This window comes from Eutrigla gurnardus, assembly GCF_963514095.1.
Source record: "Eutrigla gurnardus genome assembly, chromosome: 4".
Lineage (NCBI taxonomy): Eukaryota > Metazoa > Chordata > Actinopteri > Perciformes > Triglidae > Eutrigla > Eutrigla gurnardus.
Window position 1 is genome coordinate 9,992,247 of NC_139918.1, and position 14,256 is coordinate 10,006,502.

Sequence of the window (14,256 nt, forward strand, 5' to 3'; positions counted from 1 at the left end):
AGCAGCAATGTTTACTGAGATAATACATCAAGTGAGAAGTTGAAGTCATTTTCTCATCTGTCTCATCTTCTGTTTGTAACCAGAGGAGTCGCCCCCTGATGGCCAGTAGAGAGAATGCAAGTTCAAGGCACTTTTCAGACCAGGAGGTTGGCTTCTGGTTGAGACAAACAATTCAAAAACTCTGGGCATGATGGCAGTTTGACAGCTTTTCAGCACGGAAGATTTTCACCCATTATTGTTTGACCGGCGTTTTGTTTGTTTGTTTGTTTTGTTTTGTTTTGTTTTTGGTGGATGAGAATTTATATCTAGACACGATTCTAACCTAGGTCTGGTCCAAATGTTTTTTTAATTCTGTCTTTTTAAAATTTTGACCATCTTGTTTCCAAAATAAAGGCAACTCCATGGAGTTTTGTGTACTTTCAGTCTGGCTAGAAAGCAGCAGCTCTTTTACAAACATTTTCAACCACAAACAAATATTGGCATTAATTAAAGGAGAATTCCAGGTTATTCCAGCTTGGGTCTTATTCATAATATATGCAATAATACTGTAGTAAAATCATATATATATTTTTTTATTTAATCAGTTAATTGCTGAGATGTGGGAACACTGAGACGTCGTTAAAAAGAAGTCAGATGGATCAAGAAACAATCAGATAATTATAAACGAACCAACAGTTTCTCCAGATTATCTGTCGGCTTGTAAACCACTTTATTTGAGAGTTAAACTTAAAGAGACCATAGACACGATGTCAATGATAATACCTCACTGCATAAGAAAACTGTACAGTATGTAGGGTGGGTCAAGGTTTAAGTAGGAAGTCATCTGTCAATGGTTTTGCTTTTCCCCTTAAACAATACCTTAAACATTAGATCAGAGCACACCTTTAAGGGCTGATTATAAACTCACTTTGCTATCTTGTCAGTGCAGGACATGGTGACGAGACGTTTGCCCGGCGTCACACCGATCCACGTCCGATTGGCGCGTTGTGCTGTGATGGGCAGCGTCCCTTCCCCTCCATCCACCTTCACTCTGAGGTGACAGTGGAACCTCCTGCTGGGATCTGACAGAACCAGAAGAAAGGTGACTCATCTGCTCCCCTTTAACTGCTGCCACTAGGGAATTGCTCTTGAGCAAGGCATTTGGGTGGAAACCATGGATGAGATATGTTTTTTACAGCTAGTAATGTTGGTCCACCACTTTGGTACAAACTGAAACATCTCATTTACAAATTTGGGTATTACCATGGAATTGATGGTAGACATTCATGGTCCCCAGAAGATGTGCCCTAGGGACTTTGACTTTTTGTTGAGTGAAATATCTGTGATTATTGAATGTATTGGAATTCAATTTTGTAATGTATGCCCTTCTCACAATTAATTGCAATACCTTTGTGACCCTCTATGATTTTCCCTCTAGCGCCATGATTAAGCAAAAGTTTAAATTCCTCCAATAATTAGATTCATGCCCAAACACTACCACGTTCACATTTACACGGCAGCACATACCCATGTCCTTTAGTGGCTGTATTTCTCTGTACTCAGAGAAAATTCTCCAGGAGTGTGATAATGACATAGTATAGTAACCAAGACACACTGTGGGTGGGACAAACATGATGATTGTGATGTGTTTTCTGTACTTATGTTACATTGTTTTACTTGGCACGCTGGGCTACCTGGTGTGTTAGATAAGAAAATATAGTTGGGTATGAGAATGTAATACCTGCACAGCCTCTCAGAGCTGCTTGGTGTATTCTCTTTGTTTTCATGATGACATGTGGTGATCTGTTTTATTTGATCACTTTCCCTCATCTACTACTATTCATAGTGTGTCATGCATGTATAGGTACATGCAAAAAACAACAACCCAAATGAACTTGTAAGGCACCAAAACTACCTTTACAAAGATGTTACTGTGAATACTGTCTTCCTGCTCCTAACTTGCCCAAGGTGTTTGTATAGCTCCTCTCATTCACACTGAAACGTGTCCTGCAGCTGAAAATATAACAACGTAGATGGCCTCTTATTCAGTCATCTAAGAGCAGGAGACGTAGACTCATCTGCTTCATGTTTTCACAGAGTTTAAGTGTTTTATGTTGGAAAAGGATTTGTCCTTTTAAATTAATGAAACTGTCTGAGGTGAGTGGGTTTGTGCAGAATAGCTGCAGAAAAATGGATTATTGACAGTATGTGTGGATCATGTAAGAAGAAACTTTAGATTTCTTGACATAGTCACGCCACTAGAAGACAAAACCATCATCTAAACGTCTTGGTCTCACATGCAGCGGTGGTCTCGTAGGGGCAGTTGAGTCGAGCGTCTCCACATGGCGACGAGCTGACGTACATGTGGAAGAGGATGCCGTCCCGCAGTCGGAAGCCACCACCGCCTTTGTTTGGTACGAAGATCGATTGATTCTCACAGTCGGCAGGCTCACTTCAGAGAGGAAAGACATCATCCGACATGAGACCAGGTGAAAGAAACAAGACCAAGTTCTGGTAAAAGACTACCTGCAAGGTAGAGGACACTCTATTGATCCCTGTGGTGAAACTGTGTCTTCTCAATGTTACTTACTTCCTACTTACTGTTCATTGACAAGATTATCAACCCTTAGACATAAAGTGCTTCTGTGGTTATTTTTGACATATTGGGACCCTGAAATATGAAGGGAAATGCATGGCTTTCTTTGTGAAGTTGGGGAATAGGCAACAATCAAAATTAACATTAGAGGAGAAATTTAATTTTTATCGTCAAAAATGCAAAACAATACAAGCAACTGTCATCTCATTCTCACATTGTTAATTGACTGGTGGCAAAAAGCTGACATTGTCACACCGCGCTGAGGGGTGTCTTGTCATGGGTTTTTGTCTTCCTGTTTTATTTTTGTTTCCACCTGTTTCCCATGATCCTCATGTGTCTTATAGTCCGCGTCTCCCTTTGTCCTGTGCCAGAGTATTTCGTTTGTTTGTGTACCTCCAGCCCTTTTGACCACAGCCTTTGCCCTGAACCACGCCAAGTGTCCATGCGTTCGTAGGATTCTGATTCCTTGTTTTCCTCTAATGAAGAGTAATTATTTTATTGTAGTTTTTGGTCAGCTCTGTAGAAGCTAGTTTTTGGTTTAATGCCCTTGTGTTCTTTCTTTCTACATTTTTCAGCTCTAGTGCAGCGCAGCTTAAGTTTATAGCCTTCTTTCCTCCGTTCGAGTGATTTTCCTTTTTGTACATTTCCATAGTATCATCATACATAGAGTAGTGTAGTTCCCAGCCTTTTGCTTTGCCTCGCTTGGGGGTGATTTTCAGTTATCCTTTTCCCTTGAAGGTTTTCTTGTGTTTTGTTTGAGTGTTGTTTTCATGGTTCTCTGTCTTTTAGACTAGTCTAAGAATTTCATAGCCCGGTTATTTTGTCACTCTGTCTTAAGGGAAGATAGCTGAATTTTCAAATATAGGTCTGCCTGAACTGTTCTCCCTGTGCATCTGCGTCCTCTTTTTTTTAGTCCAGGCCTGACAAACATAACTTTTTCCCAACAGAGCATCACCCACTTTAAACCAGGGAGAGACCTAAAGACAAATACAGAAATCATGCATGTGTAAGTTCTTTATTTTTCTTATTGTCAACAAATCCCATGAGCACCAGACCAGAACCAACTGTGAATTAATCACACAAGCATTGTAAATCCTGATATGATCTTCTTCTGTGCCATAGATCTCCATTGAAAGACATCAATGAGCCTCACTGTTGTTCTTCCATCATCATGAACACACACTAGTTAATTTGGACACAATCACACCCTGTCCTGCTGCCACAAACTCTCACTAGAGCACTGGATGTGGTTTACCCCACTGCTGAAAATAGTCCCCAACAAATAGACTATTTCCCCAATTGTTTAATTAAAAACTACTAAATATGGCGGGTTGGGAAGTTGTCACGAAAAGCAATGTTTCGTATACAGGGACACAAATTGTCTATTTTTTTATGTCCCTCAACATGAAAACAATGGCACTGAAAGTCAATTGGGAGTTAGCGACGTACTATTAAATAGTGAGAAAGACTTCTGAAGGTGGATAGGTCCAACACTTTCAACCATGAGGCTGGTTTTGGACACCGCATGTCCCAAAGTACATCTCAAGTTAATTTTGGGGGTTGTAGCTATGGTTAGCAGCGCTTATAAAAATGAAAGTATATATTTACTTGGAGCTGAGAGCTACAAACAGGAAGTCCGAAATTATTGAGAGATGGACTAACGCGGTATTTTCAAGGGATTTGTGTACAATAAGAGAGACAATAATGAGGAAGGGACAAAGAAAAACTCAAAACTTGTTCGGGGACTGAGGAGTGTACCAGAGCAGCATTTCCAGCTGAGCATACAGGAATCGAACCAGCGCCCTCCGGCTGATGACTTCGGCGTGGCAGTCGCTGAGCGTACAGCCATGGTTACTGACGTTGTCCGAGTCCAGACACTTAGTCCCCGTGGCCAGAGACACAACCTGTGCTGACCTGAGGTCAAATCCTAGAAAAGACATGGAGGATGTGGGAAAAGACAGACGGTAAACATTCGATACAAACAGCTCAAAATTAGTCTGATCATTGACTTCTGCACCGGTACCGCTCACACCATAAGTCTGAAGCCCAAACCTGACCCAGAATTAGACCCAGATTAAAGCCATGTCAAGTCCACATTGCGTGCATGTGCTCCTGCATGAATGGTACCGTACTCCACCTCTTCCAAGCGTGCCGGGCCGAGGAAGCGTAGCGTTCTTAAGAACGGAACGGAGCGCTCACACCGGCCAAACAATCCGGACTTTAGGGCGCGGTACGGTTGGCCTAGTGTGAGTGCGCCCTAAAGTCATGAAATAACAGAATGTTAAAATGCCAAACATGTGCATGGGCCTGCCGCAAATTTGATGATAAATGAATGACAGTTTGTTCAAACATCACCAAACATACTGGATATTAGTTTTAATGAAGCTGTTTCAACATGCCAAGAAATATGACTGGCGGGACTTTGAGTGAGCAATTTGTGGACAGCTGCTTTGCATGTTTGAACTTCCAGTTCCCTTTTAACGCTTTGTTATACAATATTAAATAGGTCAAATGAGACGACTACGCGCTATCACCCGACTAATCCACCTTCACGGCCTCGTTATGTTCGTACTCGCGCCCATGCAACTCATGGTGTAGTTCCTTTATCATGTAAGCTTTTTACTGCTAGTGTTAGCATTCAAGCTTAAAAAATCATAAAACTGTTCGTTTGTGAAGAACATTTTGCTGAACAAAAAGTATCATGAACATTTGTTTGTGATGGAGCTTAATGCCTACAATAATCCACAATCTAATTTAAATATCATACTAGCTTTTTGTCGAGAGAACCAGAGTGATGCTAACTTCCTGGTTGACTGCTTACGTCTATTGAGCAGAAGCAGGGCTCTATTTCTTTACGTATTTCCGTGAGAGTGACTACTCCACCACTCACCTCTAGTCATGACGACCCCTGCCAGGACCTTGTGACGGGCGTACGAGGTAGAGGAACTGTCTGTCAGCTCTGCGTATTTCTCTCTCACCAAGTTGAAGATCGACTCTGCGAAGAACTGCAGAAAAGAAATGGTATTCAATGTTTAAAGAGAGGAGGATGTCTATTGAATACATCCTTACATTTTCAGAAACTTATAACAAGATGTATCTATTATTATTCCTCCTGGGTTGGGGTTATCCAAATCTGAAACAAGCCACTTTGCGTCCTGCTAATATGCTTCATCTTTCTTCTATTATCCTTTGGGGATGTCAACAAGAAGTATATGGTTGCCATGGAATCTATTAGTCTTTTATTTTCATTTTGGCCCCAAAAAGTGTATGCTACAGCAATTAACAGTTTTTTTTGTGCGCAATTGCATCCAAAGTTGATGCAAAGATTTGAATATATGCATGAATTAATGCTGGGTGGCGCATATAACGCCACTTGAATGAGGCGAATGTGAAAATTCACATCAATATGGATTTATTTCAGCATCCTTTTTTATCAGTTTATTGCAATTATATCACAGCTAAACAGTTTATTTTGGGTTCATCCAGCTGTGGTAAACCAGACGATTTCCTGTTTTTCCTGTTTCCCCAGCGTATCTGGGACTTCACAACACAATGTACAAAACACTATTGTTATTTCAGCCATGATTGATTGAACCTTGTTGGAGTCTACATGGGGGTAAGCCTTCCTTCTCTCCAGCATGTATAGCATAGAGTAATGCAAGGCGAAAATTCATTTTGCATTGCTGTGAATACACCTTTAGGTGAATTTCTTAATAATGAGTTTCTTTTTTTTCTATGATTTCTAAACTAATATATTTGGAAAGTGCAATTCATTCTGAATCTAAATATGTGTTTAAAGGTATCCCAGCATGTTTTGGCATGTTGACACCTGCCCTGTCACTCCCCACCTGTCCACCTCCATGCACACCTGTTGCTCATTCTCTAACTAAGCTGCACCTGCACTCGTCAGGTCCAGATGTCAGGTGTGCTTGTGGTTTACCTGTCTTAGCACTTCAGTTATTCTCACTGTCCCTCGCCACTTGCTGCCTCTTACTCACTTTGGGATATCTGCACCACAATACCTGGAGCCGTAATCATAAAGCTTCCTAATACAAAGAGTCACTCCCTTTCTATCATTTTATATATCAAACAACTAATGGATTAATTGAGAAAATAATCAACGGATTAATCAAACGTGAAATGAATTCCTAGCCACTTCCATAATCACATAATTGTTAAATTAATTCTTTTTTTTTTTGTCCTTCAAGGTGCTATATATATTCCAATACTGTGTTTTTTCTCTGGCTAGATGCCAACTTAAATTTATTGAACAGATAAATATGTTTAATACATTTTTGTCTTTCTTTTTTTAGGTTCATGTTCACATACATGTACATGTAGTTTATCACAGCAATTTTACCATTTTTATTCATTATTTTCAAGTGTAGCAAACATAATAATTTCCTCTATATAATCTGCTCTGTCTACAAAAAACCTTTGAGCTGTAGCCATTAATGTTTTAATGTTTCTGCATTTGATAAAAAAGTTGTATTTTCCACATTGTGTTAAAACTATATTTAAACCTGAGGACATTGTGACCTCTATACTTTCACCAGACAACAGCCACCAGACACAAATAACTTTCTGACTGCAGAGATGCAACAACGGGTTAGACATTCACAAAATATCTCTGACGGTCTGTCAATGATGGCCGAGATCTTTCTCACTCTAAACGTCCCAAGTCTGCGGTGGAAGAGGTGTCGGACTCTTACTTGTCAAAATATGTCTAATTATATTTTTGAGAGGACTGTCACTCTTTTGGGGGATTTACAGTTAGTTGCTCTATGCAGCAGGTTCAACAGAATGCCAGTTCTACTAGTTGTGTGTACATCAGTTGTAATATAATATAATGTTTTAACTTGTCTGCTGTATATTTGATAGAAAATAGTCAGTCTTTTTCTTCAGTTTGGAGGAAGCAAATCAAAGTGTTTATTATAAATAAATAATTCATGTATGATAAAGGTGTATGCAAGGTTAGAGTTCCATTGATTGTGTGAAATTAAAACTACTATCATAAATCATCCATCAGAAAAAACAACATAGGACTCTAAACCAGGAGACCTAACGTTCTTCCATCCTTCGTCTACCGCTTGTCCTGTATTCAGGGTTGTGGGGGGGCTGGAGCCGATCCCAGCTCATTGGGCGAAGGGAGGGTACACCCTGGACAGGTCGCCAGTCTATCACAGGGCCGACATGTAGAGACAAACAACCATTCACACTCACATTCACACCTACGGGCAATTTAGAGTCACCAATTAACCTATCCCCATCCTGCATGTCTTTGGACTGTGGGAGGAAGCCGGAGAACCCGGAGAGAACCCACGCTTACACGGGGAGAACATGCAAACTCCACACAGAAGGATCCCGGGCCGACCTGGGAATCAAACCCGGGACCCTCTTGCTGTGAGGCGACAGTGCTACCCACTACACCACCGTGCAGCCCCCTAACGTTCTTTCCCCCCTTAAATCTAACTGGACATAGTGAAGGTTTGTTCCCTTAACTTAATTCATTTTATGGCATGATGTCATCCCGACTAACAGAGGGGGAAAAAATGTGATGTGTGAAAGATACTACAAATTGAAATAAGTTAGTTTGAAAATAGTGCTGAGCAACACAGAAAGAAAATGCTTTTTTTTTTTTGTCCATGTACACAAATCAGTAGATTAAAATGTGACTATTTCACAAACTGCCATGAGACTGTTAAAATATCTAAAATGATTCTAAAATGTTAAGTTTCTCTATAAAAACCTGTGGAGCTAAGTGACCATATTTGGACTGTGGAGGAGCGACGGGTGGATCCGATGAACACAAGTGGCAGAGCGGCAACATTACTGGAGCCACCTGGATTCTGGCTGCTAACAAAGTTAGCTTCATAATTCAAGGTCAACTTTGCAGCTAAGTGTTGAAGTCATCTTAACTAACTGCATTGGTAACATGGTAGCATCCTGTCAATCACAAGGTAGCCTATTTGACCCGAAATGGATCATAATGTTCTTAATTTAAACATCATGCTGTATTGAAGAAGGCTTGAAACTAGAGATTAAGACCATAAACTACTACAGCATGGCTTCACTTTTCAGAACTTGAGTTTGCTGCCTGGTTCCAACACTGTTAGGGTAATGGTATTATATTCTACTACCACCTGTAACTTTAACATGTGCTCCATCCTATATCACGGGATGGCTCTAACAAAGTTTCACATTCTTAGACCAAATAGCGACAAACATTTATGAGGAGATCAAATGTGTAATATGTGTGTAGAACCGCCCCAAACAAATATCAGTAACACACAACCTCAGTGTGTGTAACTATTTGTATCTTCAACGTCACAACTCATGTTTAAGAGGAGGTGTTTTATTTTGTTTTGTATTATTTGCGGGGAGTGAAACTCTCTGGCTTGATGTTTTCTGGATGACAGTGGCGCAAGGTCGTGTGTAATGAGTGTGTTAAACAATTATCTGTCAGATTATTATGCTCTTCACACCGGCTTCCTGCTCCACCTCCATCTCCTCGGTCTGCTGCCGCTCCTCCTTCATCCCTAATGTGCTGTAATAATGTTCATTAATGCGTCACGCTGCCTGACAGACAGTTCACATTGAAGGGGTGGTGGTGGTGGGTGATGATGCTACACGATCAGTCAGGGTGGCTATAAAAAAAATAAAAAAAATCACCTTCTAGACAAAGAGGAGGAGGGAAGCTTCTGCAGATTGTTACATTTTGGTGTGTCAGCCTTCAAGTGCGGTGAATCTCCCTTTTTGTTCAAATTCAGAGCATCAAGATGTGTTTTTTTCATCCAAAATGTTACTGTTGCACCCTCCTGTCTCTCATCAAACCCCCCAGGGTTTAATAAAATACCTACACGTCCGTCTCCGTAGTCCTTTGCATATTGTGATGATGACAATGTGGTTCTGCATTAGCCATGCTCAGTCACCCTCATCGGCCCTCCAGATCTCGGGAAGCAAGTCCTCTTGTATTCATAAAGCACTACAGCAAAAGACGCCGAGGATGATTATCCGAGGCTCAGAGACATAATGAAGTTGTTTAGATGCTACAGACGATGCAAACAGGACACCATCCAGCTCTCAGGCCTCAGGACATGATGGCCATCGCTGATGTGCGGCACACTCCATTTGGTAGCATACGCCGCACCTCAGACCCATTTATCCAGACCATTTAGAAAACTGGCGAAAGCTAAAGAGATTAGGGGCAAATTCAGTGTCACCACTGATGTTTGCAAGGGAGAGAATATATGAGGTCTGTCTCCTCTCTCTATATACTGACCAGACATTTGTCTTCAAATACCTCTGAAGAACAGTTTTATTATGATGTCTATTTCCAAGATTTTCTGCATTTTTAATTCTTCTTTTTTTTTGATTGATTAACAAAGTTATTTTAATCCTTTAGGACTCAAAAGGGAAAAAATTGGTCTTTGATATCACCATTTTGCATTGGGTCAATAGCATGCACATGTGACAGAAAATGATTCCATTTCTTATTGCTTTTCTTTTTAAAAAAAAATAAATAACACAAACTGAATGATTATTTATAATTGTGTTATTATCTACAGCTGAGGCTGATGTGAATTAGTCTTCAAGTATTTGGTCTGATTGTGGCACTAGCTGAAAAGTCAGAGGCTCACCAAAGTTTTTATCTTTGTTGGAGAACCATGCATTTCTGTATCTGTTTGCCAAACCACAGCCTTTTTTGCCATACTGCACCGAATTCTCCTTCTTCCCTTCTGCATGAAATATTCTGACAACTGAAGGATAATTAAAGATTTTACGTGTCAAATTGTCACTTCCTTTTCATCAGGCCGGTAACAAATAATTATAGTAATAATTATGGTGTGAGTGCATGCAGTGAGCTAAAAACATTGAGAGCCACTGAGCTTGCAATGGCTCATCCTTATGTTGCCAAGGTTCACGTTGAAAGAGGTTGGTGAAGGCTAGCTCGCAGTTCAAATTACAAAAGAACGAAAGGAGACAGATGTTTCAAAGGCAGTTTGCCTGGTAAAAATCTGTTCAGCCAATGTTAAAAAGACTTACATGCCTTTTTGAGAGCTTAGGTGTCAAGGAGTATATTGGATCAGTCGTCTAAAAGCTGGAGGCAAGTGACTACAAAATACTGACCCCGAAAAACGTGCATTGAACTTTAAACCTTGATCCGTTGCATGGGCACACATTTTAGCATGACTTTGAAATTAGTTTTTCAGTTGGAAGTTTTATTCGTGCCTGCACCACGTTTTTTTCTGTCAGTCAGGAAAAGATAGGCTACAAACGTTAGGTTTAGGTAGTAAAACCACATTGTAAGGTTTAGAAAAAACCTAATGGTTGGGTTTAAAATGACTCCTTAAATTTAGGTTAAGGTTGTTCAATTTAGACAACAAAACCACTTTGTTTTAGGAAAATCATCCGGACGTTACATAGTCATGTGGATGTGTTTAATTTGTGTGTACACCAGGAAAAAAGATCCCAATTAACTTTCCATTGGCATTGCTTTCATGCGCGAATTGGGGAAAAATGGACAATTCTTGTCTCTGTACACGAAAACCAATAGATGGCATTTTGTGACTATTTAACAACCTGCCGTGAGACTGGGTTGCAAGATGATATTGAGCTGGGGAACACAGGACCATGTGAACTCAGATACACTCCAAACAACAGCATCAATCCACCATTATGACGTTCATTATCTACGTCATGTACCCTGTTAGGCGTCACACTTTTATGGAGGCTATTCCATTATAGAAGGACGTGGACTAGATACAGGACGTTCTTGGTTAGCCCTTTGTAACATCTCCTGGACTTTCTTGCTGTGAAGCCTTAACAGTCTTCTCATGTAATCGAAACCACATTGTTAAATGTAAATACTGTGTGGAGGCAACCGAAGACTGATCTACTCACCTGAGGTAGCTGCTGTTTGGCTCTGCTGACCTGGAGACCCGTGACCTTCCTCTCTGGTCCCAGACTTATGTTGTAAATAGACTGTAGGGCGGCTGCTGCTGCCTGGGCCTTGGCCAGTCTTTTAGTGTGACCACACCCTTCAAACACCCTCCCCTCCACCCTAACCACCATAACAAAACTCCTCATTGGCCTGCCATGAACTCTCTCTGTCAGGCACATGTACCTGAGTCCTGGTCGCAGCTCGTTGAGCAGCGCCACTGGGCTGAGGTGCTCTAAAAGGGAGGTGCCAGGGGCTCGTCTGTTGGGATTAGTCGGCAAGCCCAGAGTGAGTCGGACAAGTCGTCTGTAGTTGTAAATGCTGGAGAAAACCTCCTTCTTGTTGCAATGAAGGAGATTACAGCTTTCACGCAGCTCAAACTCTTTGATAAAAGCATCAGGGATGTCCAGTTTATCGGCTGTAAAATCCGCCGGAGGGCTGGTGAAGTTCACCATGGCAGCCTGAGTCTGGGAGGAGTTTGGGAACTGGACGAATGACCGGAGAGCCAGCTCTGCAGCTCTCATCTTGGCCTGCTTTTTTGTTGGTCCTCTGCCCTCGAAGTGGAAGCCATTAACCTCCACGTCCACAGAGAACACTGGAGCATGCAGCGGGCCGGTCTTTGACATGATCTCATATCGTAGACCGGGCCGTAACTCGTTCAGCTGCACCAGTGCATTCTTCTGAGTGAAAGCCCAGGCTGCTCTTTTACAAGTCAAGTGGCTTTGGTAGAGCCACCTCTCTTTTCCATCCGCCAGCGGTTGCTTCCTCTTCAGAGCTCTTGCTCCATGTTTGGGGAAAGTTGTGCAAAACGTTGATGGACGATACTTTTGTAGAAGGTCACAGTCCACCTGGCTTTTATCATCCCGATTCTCTTTTACCTCCAAACTGCTTGTACCTGTTGGCAGATTGAAATCATGATGGGAATGGCAAACCAAGTATAATTACAAAATTTCATGGCAAACCATCTAAGAGCTGTTGAGATATTTGGGCTAATGTGGACTAACAACACACCGATGGTAGCATTGATAAAGCTGTGCTTCTAGCATGTCTAAAGCATGATGTCAGTATTTGCAAAAGCATGTTAACTTTTTTAACAAACTGTTTTGTTAAAGTCCCAGTCGGCAAAATTTTTTTGATCATATTCACTGAAGCCGACACTACGTTCTGATAGAACAACATAAATCATCCGATTAAAAAAAAAAGTGCGCCTCTACGCGCCTCTACGTGCACGTAGAGCCTGTTGTTTGTTTTGCAAAAATCGACAGCGCCCGGGTCATCCTGTCCAATCAGCACGCAGGGCTGTGTTCATGCACACAGAGCCCCTCTTCCCTTGGGTTGTTCCACTATCACAGGGGGGAGGTGGAGGGAAGTAGCAACAAGCTTCCAATTCCTTGTTAAAAACCGAAACGAGGAGGTCCAAAACAACCAAGGAAAAGAAAACAAGAAATGAAGGAAAAAAAGAAAGATTGCGACGGTGCCCGTGATAAAACCAGAGTCAACATCGGACCCGCGTTTCAAAGGTGGCGTGATCTAAGGGATTTCAAAGGGCACAAAGTCGAGGGGAAGGAGCTCGGTGGTCGTGGGGGAGGAGCGTGAGAGTTGTAAACATTCAAAATCTGACGGAGTGCCCTCGATCTACCGGCCTTGCCGACTGGGACTTTAATAGCCAAATAGATTGGCTACCCACTTGGAATGGGTTGCAAAGTTTAAACTTTGAAAGTTGAAATGTGGTATATGTAATAAACCAAAACAATGGAAATGATTTCAACATAATACACAGAGTGTGTTTTGTAAAGTGGCCCCTATGGTAACAGGACATGGACAACTTAGATTGTATTGGTAGGGGGAAAACATTTTTTTGAAAGGAGTAAAAAGATTTACTTAAATTGTCTGCATCCTCAGCTGATGATGCTCCAGTATCCCAGCGTCTTACGGGACTGATGACAGTTGATAACGTGTTGTTTCGTTCTGAAAAACAGCATCATAAATACATGAAATCATTGAGCATTTTGTCCACAGCATGATGCAGAAAGACTACCATGTACTTGTATATGAAAAACAGATAATCTCTGACATTTTTGTCTCTGTGAAATGAGACCAATTACAGTCACAAATCTGAACACTTATATTGCATAGTTTTATATTCACTCACAGCCATAAAGGTAATGAAATGGACTGAGGTAAACACGTTTATGGAAATGTAATGTGTGAGGCTGCGAGGGGCATTAGAGTTCTCACTTACAGTGGCAGAACAAGTATGTGAACCTTTTTGAATTTCACGTTTTCTGAATAAATTTGTCATAAAATGTGATCTAATCTTCATCTAAGTCAAGGGTATTGACAAATGTAATGTGTCTGAAATAATAACATGACATTTTTTTTAACTTTAATGTCTTTGTATTGAGAACAACCCAACAAAAATCATAGTGCTTGTGGAAAAAGTATGTCAACCCTTGAGTTAATGACAAATTAACAAAAAAGCTAATTGGAGTCAGGTTTTAGCACACCTGGAGTTTCGTTGAGATGATAAGTTTGGAGTTGTGGACTACGGTTACTTTGACCAATAAAAACCCCTCAAACATTTGGAGTTTGCTCTGTACAAGAAGGACACACTTATGTGAGCCATGCCTCGCCCCAAAACAGCTTTCAGAGGATCTATGATCAAGAATCGTTGATTTACACAAAAGCTGGCAAGGGTTATAAAGTTATTTCAAAGACTTTAGAAATTCACCAGTCTGCA

The 14,256-nt window shown here is 41.1% G+C and overlaps 2 protein-coding genes across 2 annotated transcripts in view; one reads left to right on the forward strand and one right to left on the reverse strand.

The window, feature by feature from the left end:
- Nucleotides 1-14,256, forward strand: part of LOC311012983 (WD repeat-containing protein 37) — a 265,141-nt gene that overhangs the window by 37,120 nt on the left and 213,765 nt on the right. The window lies entirely within an intron of this gene.
- The window catches only part of LOC311012971 (double-stranded RNA-specific editase B2-like), a 45,692-nt gene that overhangs the window by 10,244 nt on the left and 21,192 nt on the right, over nucleotides 1-14,256 (reverse strand). The window contains exons 2-7 of the mRNA XM_084008820.1: nucleotides 13,398-13,484; nucleotides 11,480-12,411; nucleotides 5,466-5,580; nucleotides 4,334-4,502; nucleotides 2,277-2,431; nucleotides 908-1,061 (exon numbers count right to left, since the gene is read on the reverse strand). Of these exons, the coding sequence (XP_083864946.1) occupies nucleotides 908-1,061; nucleotides 2,277-2,431; nucleotides 4,334-4,502; nucleotides 5,466-5,580; nucleotides 11,480-12,411; nucleotides 13,398-13,484 (1,612 nt within the window). The remainder of the gene's footprint in view (nucleotides 1-907; nucleotides 1,062-2,276; nucleotides 2,432-4,333; nucleotides 4,503-5,465; nucleotides 5,581-11,479; nucleotides 12,412-13,397; nucleotides 13,485-14,256) is intronic.